Genomic DNA, 27,919 nt, shown 5'->3' with positions numbered 1-27,919 from the left:
GCAGGAAGCGCTTATAAGGGCGTCGAGATTCCAGCCTCGTCAGTTGCCGTCAGTCCGCGTGTGGGGCCGGCTGCTTCCTCCTGAGTCTCCTGCTCGGCTCCTTCTCCTCCGTCTTCTTTTCCTGCTGCCTCCGAGATGCTGGCGTTGCGCTCGGCCAGCCGCTTGCCGCTCCTCTGGGCGCAGCCTCCGCCACTGGGCCGCCTGGGCGCTGCCGGCCGGGAACTGCTGCGGGGAAGCCCTGCTGCCGCCTCCGAAGGCGCCCGCAGCCCCGGCCCCGGCTGCCGGGCTTGCAGCAGCAGCGGCAGCGGCCGAAGCGGCTCGCAGAATCCGCTGGTCTTCCTGGAAGTGGGTGCAGACAACCAGCCGCTGGGACGCGTCGTGCTGGAGGTAAGCCGGGCTTGCAGCGGCCAAGGTGCCCTTGGGTTGCGATCGGGGGCAGCCATAAAACGGAAAAAACGGGGTGGGGGGTGGGGGTGGGGGGGGAATCCGGATCAGCACAGGACAGGGCTTTAGGAAACCGAATGACAAGGGTTGGAAGGGACCTTGGAGGTTGTTAAATATTGTTGAATTGTTCTGACTGTCAGTAACATCCTCTGAGCTCTCTGATTGGCTGGGAGCTCCAGAGGGTGTTGCCGACACACTGTTATTGTTGATTGGCCGAGGGACTGACGTCAGCAGTTGCTGTCGCGTCCCCGGCCTGTGATTGGTTAAACTAGAATATAAATACCTTGGCGGGAGTTTCCCGTCCCTTGAATCGCCTTCAACCGAATAAAGAGTTCTTCTTGTTTGAAACCCTGGCTGTGCGTTGTCCCTCCGTCAATACTTAAAACTGGCGACGAAGGTGGGATCCGGCGATTCCACGCAAGCCTAGGTTTAAAGACAGAGAGTTTATTCCAGCTAGCTGCTGTAAGTCGCTGTCCGCGCCAGCACCGAACGCTGAGGAAAATTTTTCCTGTCACGACTTCAGTCCATCCGCTCCTCACAGTCAGTTGAGCCAGTATGAATTCATTGCCGCCTTTCGCTCCTTTCGGCTCCGCCGGCGAATCCTGGGAAGGATTCATGGAGCGCTTTGAAACATATCTAATCGCAACTAAAAATCAGGCTCAAACGGATGAGGAGAAGTGCAGCTTTTTCTTATCATGCTGCGAACCCTCAATGTTTGCCTCAGCCAGAGCCATGGCTGCTCCCAGACCCGCATACAAATTGGGCTGGGACAACTTGATGGCCAAGTTAAAGGGGCACTATGCCCCAACGCCATCCAAGATTGCCCGCAGTTTCGCATTCAGAAGGCGGGTACAGAAGCCGGGGGAGACGATCAGTCAATTTTTGGAAGCCCTGCGCACTGTGGCGGCCCAGTGCGATTTTTCGAACTTAGAAGAAAACCTAGTCGAGCAGTTTGTGTGTGGTGTGCGGGATGTACACTTAAGAAGCCGCATGTTCCGCCACCATGACATTACGCTGCTCCAAGCAGTCGAGATCGCAAGAGCAGCTGAGCTCTCGGAGCAATCGACCGCCGATTTGGAGCGGCTACAGCTGTCAACTAACCCGGCACCGGCCTCACAAGTGCATGACATTGACTATGATGATATAATCCCTTGTGAGGACCGGGAGCCAGACAACATCGATCAAGTCCGCGCACAACCACGGCGGAAGCCACCTGCTCAATCCACAGCCGCACCGCAAAACGCCAGGGTGCCTTGCCTTAGCTTAGATCCTCAGATTGCTCCTATTAGGCTGAAAGCCCGCAGGGTGCCTTTTGCCTTAAGGGCCAAAGTTGACGCCGAACTGGACAAATTATTGGCGCAGGGTGTCATCGAGCCAGTCGATCATGCTCCATGGGAGACTCCCATAGTTCTTCCGGTCAAGCCGGATGGCTCGGTGAGAATCTGCGCCGACTACAAGTCGACGATCAACTTGGCCCTTCAGGCAAACCCCTATCCAGTCCCTGTTGTGCAACACCTGCTCCATTCCCTGGGGCAGGGTTGCATATTTGCCAAACTGGATATGGCGCAAGCCTATCAACAGCTCCCGGTGGATGACGATGCGGCGGCTGCCCAGACCATCGTCACTCATCGTGGGGCTTTTCGTTGTCGCCGCCTGCAATTCGGCGTATCCGTGGCCCCGGGGATCTTCCAAAGTCTCATGGAGCGCCTGCTCCATGGACTTCCGGGGGTAGTGCCATATTTCGATGACGTTCTGATCGCTGCTACAAGCCGCTCAGAACTCATCGAAGTATTAAGGAAGGTCCTCTGTCGTTTCAGGGGCGCGGGATTAAAATTAAAGAGCAGCAAATGCTCATTTGCTGTCCCTAGGGTAGAATTCTTGGGCTTCTTAATAGATGCCCAAGGCATTCACCCTACACCTTCTAAGATTGCCGCCATTAGGAACGCCCCTGCTCCCACCTCCAGGGCGGAGCTACAGGCGTTCCTAGGGCTGCTCAATTTTTACGCCCCCTTTATTCCTCACAAGGCGTCACTAGCCGAGCCGCTGCATCGGTTGCTCGACCGATCCGCGGCCTGGCGCTGGGGAAGCCGCGAAGCGCATGCGTTCGCGGCTGTCAAAGAGACGCTGACGTCATCGGCAGTCCTCATTCAATATCATGATGGGTTGCCTCTGACGTTGGCGTGTGACGCCTCCCCATTTGGAGTAGGGGCTGTCCTGAGCCATATCCTCCCTAATGGCTCAGAAGCCCCTGTGGCCTTTTATTCTCGGACACTCTCCTCGGCGGAGCGCAATTACAGCCAGATCGACAAGGAGGCTCTGGCTGCAGTGTCCGGGATTAAGAGGTTCCACGATTACCTCTACGGTCGGCACTTTACCCTTGTCACCGACCATAAGCCACTCCTTGGGCTTTTGGCGGGGGACAAGCCGACCCCCTCCATTTTATCCCCCCGCATGACTCGCTGGACGGAGTTCCTCGCAGCGTATTCGTATACGTTGCTGTACCGTCCAGGCAAACAGCTAGGGCATGCAGATGCCCTCAGCCGTTGCCCACTCCCGGAGACGGACACCGCCCCAGTGCCCTCTCTCTCAGTCCTTTCCATTGCCGCCTCCGGGTTCCCACTCTCTGCCGCGGACGTGGCAGCCCACACGAAGGCCGATCCGATCTTGTCCCAGGTCTCTTCCTGGGTTCTAAGGGGATGGCCAGCAGACAAAGTGGCAGAGGGCTTCCAGCCCTTTAAAAATCGCCAGGCTGAGATCTCCCTCCACGGGGGTTGTCTCATCTGGGGGGATCGGGTGCTGATCCCCACCGCACTCCGGCCACTGGTTTTGGATCTGCTCCACAAGGACCACCCGGGCATAGCACGAATGAAGGCATTGGCCCGTAGCTATGTCTGGTGGCCCTTGCTGGACACAGAAATAGCGGCCCATGTGGGCCGCTGCACGACCTGTCAATTATCCAGGCCCAACCCCCCAGCCGGGCCTGCTCGTGAGTGGGAGGCTCCGAGAGGCCCATGGTCTCGCCTCCACATCGATTTCGCCGGTCCCTTCCACGGCCAAAACTTCCTGGTAGTGGTGGACGCCTACTCTCGATGGGTGGAGCTAGTCCTCATGGGCTCCACCACAGCCGAGAGTACGGTCAGGGCCCTGCGAAGGATGTTCGCAACCCACGGGTTGCCGGACGTGGTGGTCTCGGACAATGGGCCACAGTTCACGTCCACCACCTTCCAGGAGTTCTTGGCCGAGCAAGGGATCCGGCATGCGCCCATAGCCCCGTACCACCCGGCCAGCAATGGCCGGGCGGAACGGGCGGTCCGCTCAGCTAAGGAGGCACTGAGCCGCATGGACCGGGGCGACTGGCAGGCGAGGGTGGCGGCTTACCTGCTAAGCCAACATTCCACCCCCTGCCCAACTACCAACAAAAGCCCCGCGGAGCTCTTGATGGGCAGGCGCCTGCGGACTCCCCTGGATAGGCTTCACCCGCTCTATTCAGGGGATCAGCCGAGCAATCTGGGGGTCCTCCCTCCCCGGTCCTTTAAGCTAGGGGATCCAGTGTGGGCTCGGTCGTTTACGGGGGAACCAAAATGGGTGCCGGGTGCTATCGTTGCCCTGACTGGCCCATGTTCTTTCAGGGTCCAGTTGGCAGATGGAACCCAATGGAGACGCCACCTGGATCAATTGAGGAGGCGTCTCCCGTCGCAGGCTGGTGGCCGCGAACCCCTGAGGGACAACACCGCAGCCCCGGGGTTGCAATGTGAAGCCTTCGCCACTCCAGGCCTCAACCTGCACCAAGCACAAACCCCTCAATCCGAGAAACCACATCCAAGGGCCTTTGCCACACCAGGCCCCCTCCTGTTTCAACAACAGCGTCCTCAATCCGGCAGTCCGCAACCGGGGGCCTTCGCCACACCAGGCCCTGCTTACCCAAGCGCCGCCCAAGGGGACGCCAATCCAACAACTCAAGCCGAGGACGCACAGAGAATTCCCCCCACGACAAGTGACGCGCCCCCACGGCTACACTTACCGTTGCAGTTGAGCCCGCCTTCTGGGCCTTCCCGAAAGGGCGTGCCTCGGAGCTACACTCCCTTCGGGGAGGAGCTACCACGAGGAGGTCCTCCTCCGCCGACGACTTCTCCTGCAATGAGAAGATCTGGGCGGGTCCGGCGCCGCCCAGCATATCTTAAGGACTACGCATGCTCTGTTTCGGGCATGCGCAGAACTGGGGGAAAGGGGTGTTAAATATTGTTGAATTGTTCTGACTGTCAGTAACATCCTCTGAGCTCTCTGATTGGCTGGGAGCTCCAGAGGGTGTTGCCGACACACTGTTATTGTTGATTGGCCGAGGGACTGACGTCAGCAGTTGCTGTCGCGTCCCCGGCCTGTGATTGGTTAAACTAGAATATAAATACCTTGGCGGGAGTTTCCCGTCCCTTGAATCGCCTTCAACCGAATAAAGAGTTCTTCTTGTTTGAAACCCTGGCTGTGCGTTGTCCCTCCGTCAATACTTAAAGTATTGATAAATACTTTAGATAAAATACATCTAGTCCAACCCCCTGCTTAGGCAGGAAACCCTACACCACTTCAGACAAATAGTTATCCAATCTCTTCTTAAAAACTTCCAGTGTTGGAGCATTCACAACTTCTGGAGGGAAGTTGTTCCACTGATTAATTGTTATGTCAGGAAATTTCTTCTTAGTTCTACAGTAGTGGCCAAAATTTTGCAAACCTTTTGGGAAAAGTGTACAGTGTTTTTGAGATGTGATGGCCAATAACTCCATTTTTTAGTAGTACCATAAAATTATGTATCAATGGAAAGATAATTTAATCAAGAATGTAATGCAATAACTTTTATGAAGGATTTGCTATTAGAATAGCAGTTACAAAGAAGAAAAGTGAAACACGTACAAAAAAGCACGAAATACCCAAAAATTATCACCATGTCAGTTAACAAATCTTCTCATGGAGTGAACCAAGTCTTTTAGTTCTGCAGCTGTTATAATGTGAAACCAAGATTGAATGATTGCTTCTATTAATTGGGTTTTATTGCTGGTTATAACTTTTCATAGGATAACGACAACTGAACAAACTTTGTTGCATTACATTCTTGATTAAATTATATTTCCATTGATATATACTTTTAAGGTACTATCCCCCCCAATGGTGTTATTAGCCATCAAACCTCAAAAATACACTTTCCCCAAAAGGTTTCCACAATTTTGGACACTACTGTAAGTTGCTTCTCTCCTTGATTAGTTTCCACCCATTGCTGCTTGTCCTGCCCTTGTCTGCACTCTTTCTAGAGTCTTCACATTTTTTTTTACATCCTGGCGACCAAAACTGGATGCAGAATTCCAAGTATGGCCTTTCCAAGGCTTTATAAAATGTTTACATTTCGTGTGACCTTGATTCTATCCCTTTGTTAATGCAGCCCTGGACTGTGTTGGCTTTTTTGGCACCTTAAAGCTTCCTTAAGGCTTAAGTCTTACTTTTAAGGCTTTATAAAGCCTTAAGCAAGACCCACAATCTGGAATCCTGCATCCAGGTTGTGTCCCCACATCACAAAAACAAATGGTTGAAGCTTTGAGAAAAGCGCAGAGAAGAGTATCAAGGATGATTAAAGGCCTGGAGACTAAAACCATATGAAGAACGGTTGCAAGAATTGGGTATGGCCAGTCTAGAGAAAAGAAGGACTAGAGGGACATATTGAGACCAGGGTTTTGGTCACCATGATATAAAACAAAGATGTTTTGAGAGACTTGAGAGACCGCCTGCTGCCAATTACCTCCACCAGACCGATTAGATCCCACAGACTAGGCCTCCTCCGAATTCCATCAGCCGGCCAGTGTCGACTGGCGACTACCCGGAGGAGAGCCTTCTCTGTGGCTGCTCCGACCCTCTGGAACGAACTCCCCGTGGAGATTCGCACCCTCACCACCCTCCAGGCCTTCCGCAAAGCCCTTAAAACCTGGCTGTTCCGACAGGCCTGGGGCTAAAGAACCGTGCCCCTATCTCGAATGGTATGATTGTTGCGCTTTTAAATTATGTATTGTTTTGTGTTGTTGTCAAATTGTTTGTATCCCCCCTTCCCTTGTTTTGAGTTGTGAGCTGCCCTGAGTCCCCCTCGGGGGAAAAGGGCGGCATACAAATGAAATAAACAACATAAACATAAACAAAGAGTGCAGAGAAGAGCAAATAAAATGATTAGGGGATTGGAGACCAAAACATATGAAGAACGGTTGCAGGAATTGGGTATGACCCGTGACTAGGGAAGACATGATAGCAGTCTTCCAGTATTTGAGGGGCTGCCCCAAAGAAGAAGGGGTCAACTTATTCTCCAAAGCACCAAAAAGCCAAACAATAAACAGTGGATGGAAACAAATCAAGGAGAGAAGCAATAATTAAGGAGAAATTTCCTAACAGTGAAAACAATCAGGGGAACTTCTTGTCTCCAGAAGTTGTGGGTGCTCCATCACCGGAGGCTTTTGAGAAGAGACTGGACAGCCACCTGTCTGAAATGGTATAGGGTCTCCTGCTTGAGCAGGGGGTTGGACTAGAAGACCTCCAAGGTCCCTTCCGGCTCTTTTCTGAGTGACTGATTGGGGAGTTGCCCATCAGGATTCACCTTCTCCCAGCTCCCATCCTTGGAGTGAGAGGGACATTGGTTTGACCTTTTACGGATTGCCCAATGTGATTGGCAGGGTCTCTCCTCATTTGCAGCAGTCCTCGGCTTACAACAGTTTATTTAGTGACCAAAGTTACAACGACGTTGAAAAAAGTGACTTGGGCTTGTTTTTCCACACCATTACAGCATCCCTGTGATCACGTGATCAAAATTCAGACTCTTAGCCACTGACTCATCTTTTTGACAGTTGCAGTGTCCCCGGGTGATGTCATCCACCCTTTGTGACCACCTGACACGCCAAATCAATGGGGAAGCCAGATTCACTTAACAACCGGGGTTATTAAACAACTCCAGTGATTCCCTTAACAATTGTGGCAAGAAAGGTCGTCAAACAGGGCAAAACTCAATGAATGTCTCGCTTAGCAACATAACCTTTGGGTTAAATTGGAGTCGTACATTGAGGACTACCTGTATTCCCACCTCAGCAGGGAGAAAGATCCTGAGCTTTCTTGCTGCCTCTGAGCATAGTTTACTGGAGATGTTTGCTTTCTACATGTGTTGCCTTTGATGGGGTTTGCGCTCACGTTTTGCTTTGAAATTGCGGTCTACTTATAAGTTGGGATTTCTCCTTTGAAGAGCCGTCCTTGGGGGCGATTGTGCCAAGGGATGAGGAGCTCCTGAGTGGCTCCCAGTTTCACTTGTGTTCTGACCTAGGCTTCCCCAGCAGCACAATGCAGATTCCTTGTCCCGATAAATCCCTTTTATTTAATTTACAGTGACTTCCTCTCCCACAGTCTTTCAAGAGAGTTCACAATTACCGACCTTTATCAGGCTTGGAGAGTGGGCAGGCCGATATCTTTCAGACACCACAATACCTGGCAAGAATGCAGGAATGAACTAATAGTCTCCTGCAAACTTCCCTCCCCTTTCGTTCCTCTCTTATTCCCTATGGGAAAGGCCATTCACCAACCACCTGTGGCCTTACTCCCAAGTTGACTCTTGTTCCTTAGCTGTTCCCTTGGTCTGGCAACTCTATGCATGCACACACTGGGAACAGCCTCCCAGTGGATGGTGCAGAGCCAAGGTGGCGGAGTGGTTAAAAGCAGCACTGCAGGCTACTGCTAGATCAGCAGGTCACCGGTTCAAATCTCACCGGCTCAGGGTTGACTCAGCCTTCCATCCTTCTGAGGTGGGTAAAATGAGGACCCAGATTGTTGGGGGCAATATGCTGACTCTCTGTAAACCGCTTAGAGAGGCCTGAAAGGCCTATGAAGCGGTATATAAGTCTACTGCTATTGCTATTGCTATTGCCTCCAGCTGTTCTGACTCACTGATGTCCAACTCGGAAGGCAGCTGATAACTGACATACAGCCCTGGCCCCATCTCTGCCTCTGATACAGAGCCCTCATCAGAGCCTTCCCCAGTCTCCAGGACTGGCCCATGTTCCTCCCCGACCTCCTCACTGTCCGAATCTGCTGCCAACTCCACTGGTGGGCCACAACACCTTGAACTTTTGTTGGTGCTTACCAACAAGGAGAATATTTGTAGTTCAGGGTTGGCACAAGGGGTCCTTGGTTCTCTCTGGGGCTCGCTTGTTTTCTTGCAGAACGTTTTATGACCCAATTAGGTAATGCCATCCATGCTGGCATATGGAATGAAGAAGAAGAAGGTAGTAGAAAAGATGATGATGATGATGATGATGATGATGATGACAACGACATCCATTCAATTGTGTCCAACTCTTGGTGATTCTATGGACCAAGTCTCTCCACCTCTTCCGATCTTGCACTAGTGGTTTAAGGAATGGAACTGTATCCATGCTCCCCTTCACTTCATCAACTTAAAATTTGAAGCTGGTTGGGGCTTCCCTTCCCCCTAAGTAAAGCTGTAATTGGCAGAACAGTTTAATATTAAGATTAATGCAGTTTAATCTCTTGTCAGTTACTCTCTTCTGTCTGTGTTTTGCCAGTTGATGGCAATCAGGCTGTTTGGTCCCTGTTCTTCTCCTCTCCATCCCATAATACCAGCACCAAGGAAGGCCTTCTGTGTTTCTACAGTTGGCAGACAACAAATGGCTGGCTCCTCACACACATCCATTGTGAAGTTCACACTGGTACTTCAGAGGCCAAAACAGACCAGAAAAGCAAGTCAATTGGTCAATTGTGGGGAGAATTTACACCACTCTTATTTTATTTCCAGCTTAAGGAGAACTGTCTCCCCCTCCTTCTCCTCTTCCTCTTCCTCCTCCTCCTTCTCTGTCTCCTCCTCCTCCTCCTTTTCTCCTTCTTTGTCTCCTTCTCCTCCTCCTTCTTAAGTTTATCATCATTCAGATCTTCCATCCTACCATTTGTTGGAGTCAGTCCTGTTGCTTTCAATTAGTCCTGATGCTTATTACATTTTCCCAACAAAATAACACAATCTTGATTTTAAGGCAAAGCATCCCACCCTGGAATTAGGAGGAATTTGGGTGGCTTTTTTCTTCTTCCTCCCACTATGGAATGTATAATAAATGTAAAAAACCAAAATTACCCGTGGACATTAAGGGTGCATCCTTAATCCCGATTTATTAATTCCCCCATCCTGTTTCGAGGAAATTTAGAACTCCGTAGCTGGTACCTCCTTCTGCGTTAATCTACGAAATGTAAATAGTTAGGGGGAGTGGCAACACTCTGCGCGACAGAGATGACAGTTGCTCTTTAAAAATTATGACTTAAATCGAGTTGATCAAGCTTTTTTGCTAGGGATTTAAATAGGGATTTAAATCAAATCCACCCTGAAGTTGTCACACTGATGCTTCTGTTTGTAGCTGTACCTGAACAGCTACAAAACAAAGCAAGGTTGTTTTTTGCCGCATTTAAAAAAATCATCATCATTTTAGCCATTGTCTATGGGCTGTAGGATGTTCCCACCCATATGGTCCCGAGCTTCCTTTGGCCATTTGGGACCCGCCATACTTGCTGATGTCGTCCATCCATCTCGTTTTAGGTCTCTTTCCTGGATACTTTTGATCCAGTAGGATCCATTCTACAACTGCTTTGGTTCCACCTGCCCTCAGTTCTTCTTTTATTTATTTTATTTTATTATTTCGTCAAGCATGCATTAGATAGTATATATAAGTATAAACACGATTTTGGATACATGAAATGGATATGAATAAAAAGGAATATTAGGATAGGGACGGTAGGCATGCTGGTGTGCATATGCACGCCCCTTACAGACCTATTAGGAATGGGGTGAGATCCACAGTAGACAGTCTAAGGTGAAAGTTTTTGGGGGGTTGAGGATGTAACAACAGAGTCAGGTAGAGCATTCCCGTGACCCGTCAAAAGCGCGGACGGCAAAAGCGCGATCGACAAAATCGCGCCTTTGACGTCATCACAGCGCGACGAAAAAGATCGAAAAATTCAAATAAAAATTAATAAAAATTAAATTAAAGCAAGCCGATTCACATAAAGGTAAGGGTTAGGTTTAGGGTTAGGGTTAGGGTTAGGTTAAGGGTTAGGGTTAGCTTTAGAGCGTTAGCGTTAGCGTTAGGGTTAGGATAAGGGTTAGCGTTAGGTTTTTCGTTACTTTAACGGTTAGGTTTAGGGTTAGGTTTAGGGTTAGGTTAAGAGTTAGGTTTAGGGTTAGGTTTAGGGTTAGGTTTGGGGGGCTTAGGGTAAGGTTTTCGCTTTATTTTTACATTTTTCGATCTTTTCCGTCGCGCTGTGATGACGTCATAGCGCGCTTTTGTCGAGCGCGATTTTGTCCTACGCGCTTTTGTGGTGGAACCGATTCAGAAGAAGAAGAAGAATTCCTAAGCGGAATACATAAAATTATCTGCTACAATGTCCTACTTCAGCTTCAATCAAAACACATGAGCACACAATCGATGCAAACTTAAGGTAAACCACTCCAAACTCGGTTGCAGAAAATACGACTTCAGCAACAGAGGGGTCAACGCCTGGAATGCTCGGTTCCACCACAAAAGCGCGTTGTAGCAGATAATTTTATGTATTCCGCTTAGGAATTCTTCTTCTTCTTCTGAATCATCTGGAAAAGCAGGGTGAAGGTGAGAGGAGGAGTTGAGAAGGTGAAAGGTGGCGCAGTTCTAAGTTGTAAGCCCAAAATTTCACGTCTGGTGGCATAAGGGATTCTGTTGCGAGCAGACGAGGACTCTTCTTGTGAAATATTCTTGCTTTGTGACCAGCCCATTTCCATTCTTTTACTCTCTTGATGGCGTAGTATACTTTCGTTTGCTCTCTGATCCATGTACAGGTCTTTCTATCTTGTCTTGTGATGCTGAACATGTCTGCTATATATATATGGGACACGGTGGCTCAGTGGTTAAGATGCTGAGCTTGTCGATCAGAAAGGTCAGCAGTTCGGCGGTTTGAATCCCTAGTGCCGCGTAATGGAGTGAGCTCCCGTTACTTGTCCCAGCTTCTGCCAACCTAGCAGTTTGAAAGCACATAAAAAATGCAAGTAGAAAAATAGGAACCACCTTTAGTGGGAAGGTAACAGCATTCCGTGTATCTTCGGCATTGAGTCATGCCGGCCACATGAGCACGGAGACGTCTTCGGACACTGCTGGCTCTTCAGCTTTGAAACGGAGATGAGCACTGCCCCCTAGAGTCGGGAACGGCTAGCACATATGTGCGAGGAGAACCTTTACCTTTACCCATGCATAATTTTGTATTTACTATTTTGTCATGTTTATGTAGTGTATATTGGAGGTGGTGACCCTTTGAGAGCTGGTATACAACGAAATGTCACTTTAATGTATGCCGATTAGAGTACATTCAAAGTGACAATAAAGTTATTCTAAGTTCTCTAACATGGCGTTCAATTTCCTTTTTTGTATCGCCTTCCACTGAGATCCATATTGGCCAAGCTATATGCACTGGTCTACTATGTATAGTCCAGATATAATATTTTTTCTTTCTCTTTCTTTGGTGAATTTATTAAACATAACCTGGTTCTTTTTCAGATTTATTTTTTAAGCCAAATGGTTCTCCTGCTTTGTGCAGCTCTTGTACTGTATGTTTCTTTGTAGATATTTTGGGTCTTCTGATAAGAGAACAACATCATCTGCAAATAAAGCACTTCTTTAGTGATATTTTCTTTTCCAGATTAATTTTCAGCCCTATACTGAAGGATACTTTCAGAATTCCGTTGACCTCTTCCAACTGTTCTTGTCTATTTCTTGCTTTTGGGATTGGTTATTTAAGGAGATTCTCGGTTATCTAGGTCATGGTTGTCCCAAAGGTCATTTTCTAAAAAAATAACCGGATTTCCTTGGTTGGTTTTCCTTGAAGATGTTTCGCTTCTCATCCAAGAAGCTTCTTCAGTTCTGACAGAATGGCGGAGAATTCAGTCTCAACCCATCTCCCCCATTCAATCAGAACGGAAGAAGCTTCTTGGATGAGAAGCGAAACGTCTTCAAGGAAAACCAAGGAAGTCCCAGTTGCCTTTTTAAAAAAGAATCTTTTTTACCCACCCACCCACCCCCAAGGTAACAAACTTCAAAGATATTTGAGATCCTCAGGAACAGATTGTGATTTTTATCTTTCTCCCTTGCCTTTCTAATCGTAGTCTGTCATCTGGTCCAGATCTGTCCCTTTACTACATTCTCTTGTTTGCGGGAATAAATGCAATGTTGTGGGGTTGCAATGCTGGCTCTGCCCCCTTTTTATGTGCATGAGATGGATGCATGAGCAAAACAAGCAGAAGGTGCCTGTCAGTGATGCAATGCTGACTCTGTCACTTGTCACATCTACCTCCTGTGTCCACCTTGATTGACTTGTATCTCTTTGGGCTTTCAGAGAGAGTTTGATTAGCGGGCCTGTAAGAAGGTTGGGTTGGCTGTAGCCAGCAAAATAAAATTAATTCTTCGAAATAAATGCATTTCTTATTCAACTGATTCGAAGGAAGCATGAAAACCCCATTTGAAATGTTCAAAATTTTTGAAATCTGGTTTTTTTTTAAAAAGGATCCTAAATTCCTTATCCCTTTCATCCTGTAGACCAGGATGTCAGGATGTCAGACCAGGTGTCAAACTCAAGGCTCAGGGGCCAAATCCTGCCCGCGATATGGTCCGGTATGGCCTGGGTGACCATCCTGGAAACTAAGGAGCTGGCTCGCATTGCTTTGGCCTGGCCCATGCCATCCTGTGGGATGAGCCTCCTGCCCACCGTCCCACTCACTGGAGACCCCTGGATTCCCTCCCCAACTCCACCTGCCCCGCCCCCACAGGCACCACCCATATGAGTGACGTAAAGCTGGCCACACCCCCAGGCCAAGCCCAGTCAGTCGCAACCACCCTGGCCATGCCCCTTCCCCCCCCCCCCGGGTCTCCGGAAGACAATCACAATGCTGATCCAGCCCTCAATGAAATGAGTTTGACACCCCATCTGAGAGGGAAGATTTTAAATATCTCATTTAGTTACCTGCCGGTAAGTCCCACATGATATGTCAGGATTATTCTTAGACATTTTAAAATATTCTTGGAATCCCCCCCCCCCCCACACACACACATTCAGTGGCATGAGATGCATCTTAACGTTTGCCACACTTCGTGTGTAAGGCAATTTCCGGAATGTTCTTTCCCTGAATCATTATGATGTAATGTATTCACATGTAAATACTTGCAGTATCACACCCATGAGCCATGTGCGTTGTGCCTTATGTCATCATAAGCTGACCTAGTGACACATACAAATGGCTGTGAATAACCATCCAGAAAATGTCACATGATATTAAGCTGAGCAAGAATGTTAAACTGGTTTAGAATATTTATTATATTCCTGTCCCAACTTGCACCCATCATTTTGGACAGCAATTTCACATGAAAACAAGAAAATGAAACTTTCTGTGAACAAAATGAAGAACGGAGTTCAAATAACCACAATACAATAACTGAGGCCCCGTATAACAAGCTGACAGATTCTCAAAATCATTGGGAAGAAGAGTTATTAGACAAACAGGAAAATGAAAGCTGTAAAATGTTGAGCTGTGAAATTTCTTTGGCCCTTCAGCAGTAATTTAGTTTGTCTGATCTGGGGCATTTCTGCGGCTTTAGTTGAAATTTGAGATATCACTTTGTGACTTATTTTTAAGCACCCCTGAAGGGGTTAGGTTGTGAAAGAGGTTAAGTGCTGTGTGTAAAAGGAGGAATTTTTACAAGGTTCTTCATTTAAAAAAATGTAGAAGCTGTTTCTGTTTCCTGCACAAAGGCAGAAAAAGGTGTTGAGTTATGATCCCAGGTGATTAAGTGTATTTTGGAATGAAAATGTCTTTTTTTAAAGATGGCCAAGATTGAGAAATGATCTAAGTACCAGAGCTCACTGTAATAACATTGCCAAAAAGGCATTAAGAGTTGTTAACCTAATCTTGTGTAGCTTCTCCGGTAATACTGTACTACTAACCAGAGCATACAAAACCTTTACTAGACCAACTCTCGAATACAGCTCATCTGTCTGGAACCTGCACTGCATATTGGGCATTAATACAATTGAGAGAGATATTTCACGAGAAGAATCCTCCACTCCTCTGCTCGCAACAGAATACCTTATGCCACCGGGCTTGAAATTTTGGGCTTAGACTACCTAGAACTTCGCCGCCTTTGGTCTGACCTAAGCATAGTACATAAAATTATCTGCTACAACGTCAAAGACTACTTCAACCACAACAATATACCAGCACACAATAGATACAAACTTAAGGTAAACCACTCCAAACTCGATTGCAGAAAAGACGACGTCACCCTACTCCTAAGTGGTTTGTAAGGGGCGTGCATAAGCACACCAACATGCCTACTGTCCCTGTCCTAATGTTTCTTTTTAGTTGTATCCCTTTCATGTATCCAAATTTTCTGAGGTTTTCGCGGGTGTTTGTATGTAGGTGTTTGGTTATTCGGGTTTTCTCCCGCGTAAAATTGGAAGTGTCTTGGTGACACTTTGCTCCTGGAAGCACGAAGCCGAGTAAATCAGCCTGAAGATGACGAATGAGACTTCGTCGAAACGTCGCCAAGATACTTCCAATTTTACGTGGCAGAAAACCCGAATAACCAAAGGCCTACACACACACACACACACACACACACACACACACACACACACACACCACATGCTACTAAACAACATATCAGCAGCGGTGACCAGGAAACTGTTTGGGGGCATGGCCAGCCTTTGTTGCTGCCGGTTCAAAATACCACTACCGGTTCGATCAAACCAGGCCGGACCGGCAGCAACCCACCTCTGGTGTTAGGGCTTCGGCGATAATACATCATGAATCTTTAGGTATACAGGCAGTTCTCCAGTTATGACCACAATTGACTCCGAATTTCTATTGAAAATTTCCAAGGCGGTTATTAAGTGAGTCACTCCTGATTTTATGACCTTTTCTTCATAGTCATTAAACAAATCTCGCCACTGTCGTAAATACATACAAGGACCAAGTTATCATAGGGGATGTTAACTGTGGTTGTAAGTTGTGAGGGACAATCCTAAATCACTTTTTTCCTATGCTGTTGTAACTTTGAATGGTCACTAAACGGATGGTTGTAAGTCAAGGACTCCCTGAAAGCTACAAATGTCATGTGTACATGGAGCAGCTGGAAGAAATTATGTGTTAGTGCAAATCTTTAAAAAAAAACAACCCCAATAAGTTAGACTATGATGCTATATGTATTATTGGTAAATAAAATGATGATTTGACTGATTTTTCTTCTATTCTTTCCACGTGGCAAGTACAGCTGAAATAATTATGGAATTGCTGTGTTTTATATTTCAGATAAAATAGAATTACCATGTTTTATATTTCAGATTCTATATTAAGTGGCATAGTTAAAAATAATGTGGTGGCTCAGTGGCTAAGACGCTGAGCTTGTCAATCAGAAAAGTTAGCAGTTCGGCAGTTTGAATCCCAAGCACCACGTAACAGAGTGAGTTCCCGTTACTTGTCCCAGCTTCTGCCAACCTAGCAGTTCGAAAGCATATAAAAAATGCAAGTAGAAAAATAGGAACAACCTTTGGTGGGAAGGTAATTGTGTTCCGTGCACTTTCCCCGTTTAGTCATGCCGGCCTCATGACCACAGAGACGTCTTTGGACAGAGCTGGCTCTTTGGCTTTGAAACGGAGATGAGCACCGCCCCCTAGAGTCGGGAACGATTAGCACAGATGTGCGAGGGGAACCTTTACCTTATATTTCAGATAAAACAGAACTACCATGTTTTATATTTCAGGTTCTATATTTTTAACTGGCATAGAACTTTCTTATAAAGCATATGCTTGAAACTGATGGTTTAAAAAACGTTTCACTTAAAAGTCAGGGACAATTAGATTCTACTTTTAATTTCAAAGTATGCTCAGGACTGGATTCATTCTGCAATCTCCTATTACACTGTTATGACTCTATGTAATTTATTCCTGAAATATGGGTGTATATTTCATGAGGCTAATTTGTGTTTTTATGCTCTTCTTCTAACAGCTAAAAGCTGATGTGGTGCCAAAAACAGCAGGTAAGAAACCCCTTAATGATATTTTTAAGATTTCCTCAGAGAACATCCCAGCAAGAAAACGAAGGGGAATTGAAATGCTTTTAAATAATGAATTAATACTTTCTTCAGAAACAAAATTCGTCTCGCTTACTTGTAGCATATTCTTCCTGTGGTTTTTCTCCTTGGGTTAGGACGCTCTGATTCTGCTAATCTAGTTAAAATCATAAGGATGTTTAAATAATCATAGGTAATTGTTTATTGATCCGTTACCCAACCGTCAAAAACTGGAAGCCTGATAGGGACTTTTTGCAGAAAAAAAGGAAAGACCGAATTGATGATTTATGCCTCTGGGGATTAAAAAGATGTCTTAATAGGGTGGGAAGAGAGCAAATTAGCAAAGAGAGGCAATCCAAATTCTGGGGGGTTTCCCCCACTTTTTTTCCTTCCTTTTTAATACTTTGATTATCTTGACAAGTTCTGGATGAATGGATAGATGAGGGGCGATAGATGGACAGATAAATGATTAGATAGATGATAGATAGACAGAGATAGATAGATAGATGGAGGATAATAGATTGATAGATAATTGATTGATAGATAACTGATTGATAGATAGATAGATGATTGATTGATAGATAGATAGAAGATAGACAGAAATAGATGATGGATGATAGAGGATAGTAGATTGATGGATAATCGATTGATTGTTGATTGATTGATGGATGGATGGATAGATGGATGATTGATAGATTGATAGATAGAAAATAGAGATAAATGATGGATGATAGAGGATAGTAAATAGATAGTAAATTAATGGATAGCGATAAATAGATAGATAGATAGATAGATAGATAGATAGATAGATAGATAGATAGATAGATAGAAATAGAGATAGAAAGATATAAATAAATAGAGATAGATATATACATATACATATACATATATATAGAGATAGATAGATAGATAGATAGATAGAGATAGATAGATAGAGAGATATAGAGATATAGAGATATAGAGATATAGAGATATAGAGATATAGAGATATAGAGATATAGAGATATAGAGATACATAGATAGAGATAGAGAGAGATGGATGGATGGATGGATAGATACGTAGATGATATATATATAGAGATAGAGAGATAGATAATAGAGATAGAGATATGTAGATTATAGATAGATGATAGAGACATATGTAGATACGTAGATGATAGATAGATAGACAGACAGGCAAATTCATTCTTCATTCATTCATTCATTCATTCATAATAGATGATACTATTTCCAGGACTTTTGCTTCTTGATGGTCATGTTGGACAGTACATCCACCTGAGTTGTAAAACTAGCTCTGAAGACTTAGTCTTAGCCCACAGTGACCTCAGCTCTCAACCCTAGACTGTCTGTGATAATATTAAAAACTCCCCAAAGCAAAAAAAAAAAAAAAAAAAAAAAAAAAACACGAAGAAGGGGGGGGGGAAGCAGAGAAACCAGGAAGTGGCAGAGGAAGCAGTGGGTTTCCTTGCTGTTACAGAGAAGACAAAAACATTGCCAACATTTAACCTGGTTGTTTTGGGTTGTAGCTTGCCCGCCATTCAGATGAGAGCATTTCTGGGTCTAGCTTCAATCCAGAAAACAATCCATCAGATCATGTAAATGGTCTGGCTGGCCTTACTTGCACAAACCAAGTTCTGAGCATCTCTTGATAGTTGTTGTTTCCTGCATGCTAAAAAGTGTTCTATGCCCCCATACATTTCAGATATGCACTTCTTAGCGACTCAGAATAGCAGACAGAAAAGTGTAAAAGACTGTTAGCACCATCTCTGTGGCTCTATATAGGTCCATGCAGAGTGGATTTTATTTAAATCAAGTCGATTGATATCACTAGTAAAAAGGCTTGATTTAAATCAACTCGATTTAAATCGTAATTTTTTAAAGATCAACTGTCATCTCTGTCCCGCAGCGGCTTCTCCTCTGACCCACTGTTGACACACCGACAGTCCCATTCACTTTAATGGGACGGCTGGTGATGCAACAGTGACACGACGAGGTGAAGGACGTGGCAGGCAGCAGGTGAATGGATGCCCGCTAACAGGCACTGCCATGATGGATCTGAAATGACAGGTGCTCTTTAATATTATATTTATAAGCTGCTTAGAAGGTTTCACTTTCATTTTTACTGCTTGCCGTTCCTCTTCACACTTAGAGCCTGGTGGTACAGATGCATTTCTCTTCAAACATACAGCTTGTAGTGTACATAGATTTGCAAAACAATGGGATAAAGGAATATTCCTGAACTTTTTTTTATGATGTATATCTCATAGTCAGTTCACATAGTGAAATGGTGCAAATGCATCAATGCAGTGCGTGTTCTCTCAGCTTGCAGAGCTTGGATTCATTGAATGAGTTTACCAAAAATGTAAATATTGCACAACATACAACCTCGTGCTACATAAACTAAGTTCCATTTCATGCTAAGTAACCTAAATCATTAATGTATCTTAAATCGAAAACTAGTTTTAGATAGATTTTTACACCAAAAGTGTTTTGTTAAAATAAATTTGATAAAAATATATTAAAATATCTGATTTACATTTTTAAAAAGCCATTAATTTTTTTTTTAAATCAATGATTTTTATCCACCCTGGGTCCAAGAGTGTGGGGAATAGATGGATGTCTTTAGCTTATTATTCTAAATATTATTTTAGTACTGTGCAGTTGGTCCTTGTTTAATGACCTCAATCGGAAAGCGTTTGCTAAGGGAAATGGATGCTGTTTTTATGAACTCACTCCACTTCCCCTTTGCTTTTCCAGACTTGCAAAGGTTGTAAAATGTGGGGATTGGTCACTGTGAACTTTTCAAATCCCCGTTGTAATGGTCACTAAACAAAACAATCACTAAACAAGGGCTGCCTATATTTTGTTTTCAGGGCTTCTGCAGCCCTTGCCATGTATTTACCTGCATGATCGCATCGCTGACCTTTCCTTAGTAATAAAAAATGCTTTTTTTTCTCTCCCCCTCCTTAGAAAATTTCAGAATTTTATGCACTGGGGAAAAGGGCTTTGGGTACAAAGGATCCACCTTCCATCGAGTGATACCTTCGTTCATGTGCCAGGTAATAAAATCCCAAATGTCCATTTTGCAAAGTTGCCATATTTTTCAGAGGATAAGACGCACTGGAGGATAAGACGCGACTTAGTTTTTGGGGAGGAAAATAGGGGGGGAAATCTGCCTACCAGGTATTCATTTGGCTAGCGTCTTTAGTCTGGTCAGCTTCAGCACATAAGTTAGCTGGTTTTGAGTGTGCACATGGACACTTTTTATCCCCTAGTTGGGGATAAAAAAACAGTCTCTAAAGCACAGCTGATAGTTGGAGGGAGCAGCAATAAGAAAAGCAGGCAAAGCATGGAAGATCGTTTCACTCACCAGTGCCTCATTTGGGTTGAAAAAATGGTTCTAGAGCACAGCTGATCATCGGAGGGAGCAGCAATGAAAAAAGCAGGCAAAGCACGGAGGATCACTTCACTCATTAGGGCTTTTTTAAAGTACCGAACAATCACTAAATGAATAATTGTAAATTGAGGACTACCTGTATACAAGTGTAATCAGGTTTGTAGACCTTAAAAACCCTGGAGGTTTTTAAACAAGAGATTGGACAATCATTTGTCTGAAATGTTATAGGGTTTCCTGCCTAAGCATGGGGTTGGATTAGAAGACCTCCAAGGTCCCTTCCAACTCTGTTATTCTATTCTATTTTCTATATTCTATTCTATATTCTATTCTACATTCAATTCGATTCTATATTCTATTCTATTCTATATTCTAGCCTATATCCATTCTATTCTATATTCTATTCTATATTCTATTCTATATTCTATTCTATATTCTATTCTATATTCTATTCTATATTCTATATTCTATTCTATATTCTATTCTATATTCTATTCTACTCTACTTTATTCTCTCCTATGCCTACGCCTATCCCTATCGCATTGACTAAATACTGTAACATGAGGATAAGAGCTTAGATAATTCATAAATAACTTCACCTGGAAATATCATTAGTGGTCCAGTGGAAATGTATAATACATCCTGCATTCTGGATATATTTGAATTCTGTTGTCAGGTTTTCTAAATAGCATTGTTATCTGAAGTATTGCCACTTAAAAGTAAGTTGCACTTAAGTGTGTATTATAAAGAGCTGTAATAACAATGTCTATCATTCCACAATTTACATTTAAGCTCTGAGTGGCAGAGCTAATTTAAACAATTAAAGGTACAGGGCTTTGATCTGTCAGCCTCGCTAAATGATAGGTGTGGTTCCAGGCATGTTAAGTTTTGGGAATGAGGCATACAAATTTTGCACATAATGTGTTAAATTGATTTCCAGAATGGAATGGAATGGAATGGAATAGGAATAGGAATGGAATTATTTATTGGCCAAGTATGATTGGACACACAAGGAATTTGTCTTTGGTGCATAAGTTCTCAATGTACATAAAAAGACAAGATACATTTGTCAAGAATCATAAGGTACAACAATGATAGTCATAGGATACAAATAAGCAATCAAATCATACTAGGAAACAATCAATATAAATTGTAAGGATACAAGCAACAAAGTTACAGTCATACAAGTCAATAAGTGGGACGATGATAGGAATGATGAGAAAATTAATAGTAATGCAGCCTTAGTGAATAGTTTGACAGTGTTGAGGGAATTATTTGTTTAGCAGAGTGATGGCATTCGGGAAAAACTGTCCTTGTGTCTTAGAATAGAAATAGAATAGAAATAGAATAGAAAGAAATAGAATAGAAATAGAATAGAAATAGAATAGAAATAGAATAGAAATAGAATAGAAATAGAATAGAAATAGAATAGAAATAGAATAGAAATAGAATAGAAATAGAATAGAAATAGAATAGAAATAGAATAGAAATAGAATAGAAATAGAATAGAAATAGAATAGAAATAGAATAGAAATAGAATAGAAATAGAATAGAAATAGAATAGAAATAGAATAGAAATAGAATAGAAATAGAATAGAAATAGAATAGAAATAGAATAGAAATAGAATAGAAATAGAATAGAAATAGAATAGAATAGTGAGTTTTGCTCCATTTTGCGACTTTTGTCATCGCAGTTGTTAAGCAATTCACTGCTGTTGTTAAGTTAGTTGCACCGTTGTTAAGCGAATCTGGCTTCTCCATTGTCAGAAAGTCACAAAAGGGGATCGCATGACCCTGGGACATTGCGGCCGTCATAAATATGAACCAGTTTGCTAAGCATCTGAATTTTGATCACGTGACCACAGGGATGCTGCAACGGTCGTGTGTGTGATAAACAGCCACAAATTCCTTTTTTCAGTGCCGTTGTAACTTTGAACAGTGACTAAATGAACTGTTGTAAGTCGAAGACAACCTGTATAATATTTTAAAATATCAGGTTAAGACCTGATTCTTATTTGAAAGAAAAGTGGGGTAAACAGTATTAACTAAATTGGTTACCTACAATAGCTGTACAGTGAATCTTCTCATTTAGCAAAACTTTTGTTATAAACTTAAAGGGCCTCCGATTGCTGAAAATTTCAGTCTTCTAGGATTGCATTTCTTTAAAACATGTATGTAATTTGACACAAACATGTTTGTTTGTTTTTTTACCTCCCAGGCTGGTGACTTTACGAATCACAATGGCACAGGAGGAAAATCGATATATGGCAGTCGCTTTCCAGATGAAAATTTCATTCTTAAACATGTTGGACCCGGTAAGCAGGTTTTCCCGTCCTTCCTTTTGGATGTCACATCATTCCCTAAGCTTGAATACAAGACCCCAAAAATAAAACCCACCAAAGAAGAGGCTTCATGCAGGGGTGGGTTCCGGCTTCTTTTCCTGCCAGTTTGCTCAGGGATGCGCTAGAACTGGTTCGGGGGCGTGGCCAGCTGAGTTACTACCTACTCGGCTGAACCGGTCCGAACCAGTAGGAACCCCCCTCTGGCTCCATGAGAAAACTTCTCTCCATGATTGGCTGTTCTCTGCTTTTGTTTAGCGAAGTTAAATCGCCCTCTTGTTTCTTGCAGGTATCCTCTCCATGGCCAATGCCGGCCCCAACACAAACGGATCTCAGTTCTTCATTTGCACAGCCAAAACAGATTGGTAAGCATTAAGGAATGCCTAAAACGTGACTCGGGGTGTTCTTCATGTACTCAATTCGATTGATTGATACTTAGAATACGGCAGTAGTGGGTTCCGGGTGGTACGGCCCGGTACAGCTGTACTGGTAGTAGCCAGGAAGAGCAGCCATCGTATCGGTATAGTGGCTCGTTTGGCCTGCCCACCTGCCCTCATTCCATAGCTGTTTATAACGCAACCGGCTAATTGCGCACATGCGCACAGCCGAGCAGCTGGGTATTGCAGGGCAGTGGCATGCACATGCGTGCATGCCCAACTAGGACCCCTGGCCCGATTGTGACGGGGTCCAGAATCCTCCACGGGAATATGGCATCCAGTTTTGGTTGGGCCAATGCCAACAAAGATGTTGAGATTTCGGAAAGAGTTTAGTTTAGTTTTGTTTACTTTATTGTCACTGCACCTTGTACAACAAAATTAATGTGATCTTCCGTGTACAATGACAGTTCACGTTGTGGTTGTTAAGGAATCGTTTGCAGTCATTAAACACAACATCAGGTGGTGGCTGGTTTCCTCATTGACTTTACTTATTGGACACTGGCAGTGAAGATCATAAGTGGTAGTGATGTAGCTGTGGAAAGCTGTGACCATTGTAACTGTGTGCCAGTTGCCAAGTGCCCCAATCATGATCCTGTGACTGTGGGGACAGCCACAACTTCAAGGACCGGCCATAAGTCTTCTTGTTGAGCACTGTTGTAACTTTGAATGGTTGCTGAACAAGAAGTCACTAAGTTCAGAGAAGATGGAACAAGCTTGCCTTCAAACAATGGAGCAGTTTGACTTCAGACGTTGTGGGAGCTTCATCACTGGAAGCTTTCAAGATGAGACTGGACTGCCATTGGTCAGAAATGTTGTGGGGTCTCTTGCACCTGGGGGTTGGACTAGATGACTGACAAGATCCCTTCCAACTCTGTTATTCTGTTAAGAGCAACAGAGATGATTAGAAGCCTAGGAGCTATAATATATGAAGAACAGTTGTAGGAATTGGTTGTGTCTAGTTTAATGAAAAGAAGGACATGACATGATAGCTGTCTTCCAATATTTGAGTGTTGACTTTTTCATGCATAAAATCTCTTTCGATTGGACCCTACATAAAACCTTAATAAGACCACCACACCACATCCAGTTTTGGTTACCACATTACAAAAAAGATGTTGAGACTTTGGGGGAAAAAATTGCAGGGAAGAGCAACTAAGATGATCAAAGGCCTGGAGGCCAAAACATACAAAGAGCGGTTGCAGGAATTAGGTGTGTCTAGTTTAATGAAAAGAAGGACCAGGTGTGATGTAATAGCGGTTTTCCAATATTTGAGGGGTTGTCACAAAGAAGAGCTACAGGTTTGGGGCGGGGAGGGGAATCTGAGGCTTTTGATTTCTTTTCTTCTTCTTTTTAATTACTCTTGGTGTTCAGCAAAAGTCTACTGGCCATCAAGTTATCTATGATTTTGTTTGCTCAACTGGAGTCAAAGACCAACTCAGCTGATCAATGATCCTGTACACTTTTGGGAGCAGGGATTGCCCTGCTGACCAGCCTTTGAGCTCTGTCAACATTTCAACTTTCTGTTGCAAAAGCATTTTTTTTCTGACGATCCTGCCTCTCAGTTAGCCTTCCTACCAAAGTTCAGTGTTTGTCTAATTTTTCCAGGGCTGATCTTAATTATTAAATTAAGATTTTTACTTACTGTATTTTTCGGAGTATAAGACGCACCTCCCCCCCCCCAAAAAAGAGGGTGAAAATTTGGGTGTGTCTTATATACCAAATGTAGCCCCACCCACATCCACACCCATCAGAGGCCAAAAATGCGAAGCATGGAGGCAGCGATGGTCTATAGCAATCCCTGCAGCCTGAAACAGCTGATTATGGGTATTCCAACAGCCCAATCCACCCGCCAATCAGCTGTGCTGAATCAGGCTGAAGTGCTGAAGCTGACCTAGTTGGTCAGAGTTTGCAGCAGGAATCACATTCAGAAAGCACACACAAGCAACTGATTCAGCAGGATTCAAAATAATAACAATATACAATGCAATACCAAAAGCCGGTTTTCCAAAGTAGCAGTAAATACAAGGAAAACACAAGCAGTTTCACTTTCAGTTCTCAGCTAAGCCAGGCTCCTTCCAGTCTCCTTGTTGCTCACACAGCAAATACTGTTTCAGAGTCCAAATAGCCCTTATTGGCTGACTTAGTTGCTATGCCTCTTCATTGGCTGACCTTGTTAACATGCATTCCAAGTCAGGAAGCTAGCCGGCTGAATCCCATGGATGCTGGTAGGCAGAGGCAGAATTTTTTTTCTTCTTATTTTCCTCCCAAAAAACTATGGTGTGTCTTATATTCCGGAGCGTCTTATACTCAGAAAAATATGGTCCACTCTTTCTCCCAACTTTTCCGCTTGTCTGCAAACAGTAGCCACGTTGAGAGTTTGAGCATGGCACATCTGGGGCAGACCAAGTTGGTAAAAAGTTATTCTGAAGTGAAAATAGCCTTAGCTACAGGTAGTCCTCGACTTAACAACAGTTCATTTAGTGACTGAAGTTACAATGGTTTAACTAAAAAAGGGACTTATGACAGTTTTTCATACTTATGACCATTAACAGCATCCCCATGGTCACATGATCAAAATTCAGACCCTTGGCAACGGACTCATATTTACGACAGATGCAGTGTCCCAAGGTCATATGATCCCCTTTTTGTGACCTTCTTGACAAGCAAAGTCAATGGGGGAAGCCAGATTCACTTAAAAACCGTATTACTAATTTAACAACCGCAGTAATTCAGTTAGCCACTGTGGCAAGAAAGGTTTTAACAGGGCAAAACTCACTTAACCAATGTCTCGCTTAGCAACATCAATGTTGGAATGCATTGTGGTGGTAAGTTGAGGGTTATCTGGACTCAATCTTAAAACTCAAAATCTGTATCTGTTCTAGGAAAGTATTGTTGAGACAAGTTAACCAATAACTTTCTGGTCTGAATGTGATACAGTAGGAAGTTTTGATCAGTCTCCCAAGCTTTCTACTACAAAAAGACAAGAGGTGGTATTCAGCCGGTTCAGACCGGTTCAAGCGAACCGGTAATGGAAATATTGAGTAGTTCGGAGAACCGGCAAATACCACCTCTGGTTGGCCCCACCCTCCCGCCCCCGTTCCCTGTCCTATATTCTCTCTTTTCCGCAGAATGGATTGCCACACCTCAGCTGAGCTAAACAACAGCTCAGCTCACCAGCGCTGACACCGAGGGCGGTCTTTGACACGCACAAAGTGTGAACGTGTGCACAAAGCACACTCTCATAGAACTGGTATGAAAAGATTTGGAACCCCACCACTGGAAAAAGACCAACTCCCGAAGAATAATTCAGTTGATATTGATAACTATGGTCATTAAACTAATTTTCATTCTTCAAAAGCAATACACCAGTACAGATCTGGCTAATGGGATTTCCGAATGTACCCAACTGCAACTTTTGGAGTTTGAATGTTGGATTAAAAATGAATAAAGCTGCTTGGGAGATAATAGGAGAGAGGAATATTTTTCTGAGGATTTGCCAGCCTGTATCCCTGACAAAGACATGAATTTGCTTGCATCACATTGAATTTAAAACTTCCTTAAGGATAGCCTCTGTAAATCTGTGGTGCTGTAAATTACCAATGAGTCTTTGCTAGAATTATACTTTTTAAATTTCGTTTCCAATTAGTAACTACCTTCTTACTTTGAAGAGCCCTTTGTTTGCAATGTTGTTCCAAACCATGTTATATCATTGTTTGCTGGGTGGTTTCAAATTAAGGCTGGCTAATTCTGGCATGGCGCCAACTTTCCTAACCCATCTTAGTTCAGCTTTTATCATGGCGAATAGTTGTTTTTAAAAAAAAACACCAAAGAAGGGACATTAGAAAGGTTTCTTTTAGGTGGAGCTTCCTAAAATGTCCATTTTTAATATGTTGTCACAGAAGTAGCTTCACAACAGTACTTTATACACCAACTTTAACTAAAACATAGGAAAAATGGTTGCAGGAATGGGATATGTCTATTCTAGTGAAAAGGGGATGTGGTGGCTCAGTAGCTAAGACGCTGAGCTTGCCGGTCAGAAAGGTCAGCAGTTCGGCAGTTTGAATCCCTAGTGCCGTGTAACAGAGTGAGTTCCCGTTACTTGTCCCAGTTTTTGCCAACCTAGCAATTCGAAAGCACGTAAAAATGCAAGTAGAAAAATAGGAACCACCTTTGATGGGAAGGTAATAGCATTCCGTGCACCTTCGGCGTTTAGTTATGCTGGCCACATGACCAAAGAGACATCTTCAGACAGCGCTGGCTCTTTGGCTTTGAAATATAGATGGGCACCGCCCCCTAGAGTCGGAAACAACTAGCACATATGTGCAAGGGGAATCTTTACCTTTACCTTATTCTAGTGAAAAAAAGAATTAGAGGGTGACATGATAGCAGTGTTCCAATGTCTAAGAGGTTGCCCCAAGGAAGAGGGGATCAACCTACAGTGGGACCTCAGGTGCCGACCGTAATCCGTTCTAGGACTTCGGTTGGTACCTGATTTGGTTGTGACCAGAAGCAAGAATGACTGTGCATGCATGCACACACAAAAAAAATGGTGAGGAAGGGGAAATCATTGCGGCAGGGGAAATCGCCACGGCTGTGTTTATTCAGCACCTGAGAATGTGTTCATGACCTGAATGAAACATTTAGTGGATTTTTCAGTCGGCATCTGAATTGTTCGTGGTCTGAGCCATTCGAGCTCTGTTATTCTGACAGTCTGTCATTTGTCTGTTATTTTGTTTGCATTGCAGGCTGGATGGAAAGCATGTTGTGTTTGGCCACGTCAAAGAAGGAATGGACGTTGTGAAAAAAATTGAAAGCTTTGGGTCAAAGAGCGGAAAGACTTCAAAGAAGATAGTCATCACCGACTGTGGCCAGCTGTGATCATTCAACCTGTGACCTCAAGATGTCTTCTCTGAAGAATCAGAGAAGCAGAAAAGAATGTCTCAAAACTATTTACTTAGAGAGATTTCTCGGTTCATCCCCTTGGACACCGCTGAAGTATATGAAGAAGTCCAGTTGTCATTTGAATCACCTTGAACTCCTAGTTTCAATAACTTGTATCATTTTAATTTTCTACCCACAGTAGCTTAGTAGCGGAAGATGTGAGAACTGTAGCTAGTTGGATTGTATTAAAAGGTTATCCTGCCGTTGGTTAAA

General features: G+C 44.1%; 1 protein-coding gene across 1 annotated transcript; it reads left to right on the top strand.

Moving 5' to 3' along the window:
- On the top strand, positions 1 to 27,919 carry PPIF (peptidylprolyl isomerase F). Its single transcript, XM_014063572.2, has 6 exons — positions 1 to 387; positions 16,532 to 16,562; positions 19,566 to 19,654; positions 22,208 to 22,304; positions 22,618 to 22,693; positions 27,511 to 27,919. The coding sequence occupies exons 1-6, from the start codon at positions 136 to 138 to the stop codon at positions 27,641 to 27,643; spliced, it is 678 nt and encodes a 225-aa protein (XP_013919047.1). The 5' UTR covers positions 1 to 135; the 3' UTR covers positions 27,644 to 27,919.

Source organism: Thamnophis sirtalis, unplaced genomic scaffold (assembly GCF_051295495.1).
Source record: "Thamnophis sirtalis isolate CommonGarterSnake01/CBP01778 unplaced genomic scaffold, rThaSir2_p1.2 scaffold_15, whole genome shotgun sequence".
In the NCBI taxonomy this organism is placed as follows: Eukaryota; Metazoa; Chordata; class Lepidosauria; order Squamata; family Natricidae; genus Thamnophis; species Thamnophis sirtalis.
Note: the sequence above shows the minus strand (reverse complement) of the source record. Positions and strands in the feature narration are given on the sequence as shown.

Bases quoted from the DNA above. Each gene is read 5' to 3' on its own strand.
- PPIF (XM_014063572.2), top strand. From the start codon at position 136: ATGCTGGCGTTGCGCTCGGCCAGCCGCTTGCCGCTCCTCTGGGCGCAG. The intron at 388-16,531 runs GTAAGCCGGGCT...TTCTTCTAACAG, and splicing joins TGGGACGCGTCGTGCTGGAG to CTAAAAGCTGATGTGGTGCC. The intron at 22,305-22,617 runs GTAAGCAGGTTT...TGTTTCTTGCAG, and splicing joins TCTTAAACATGTTGGACCCG to GTATCCTCTCCATGGCCAAT.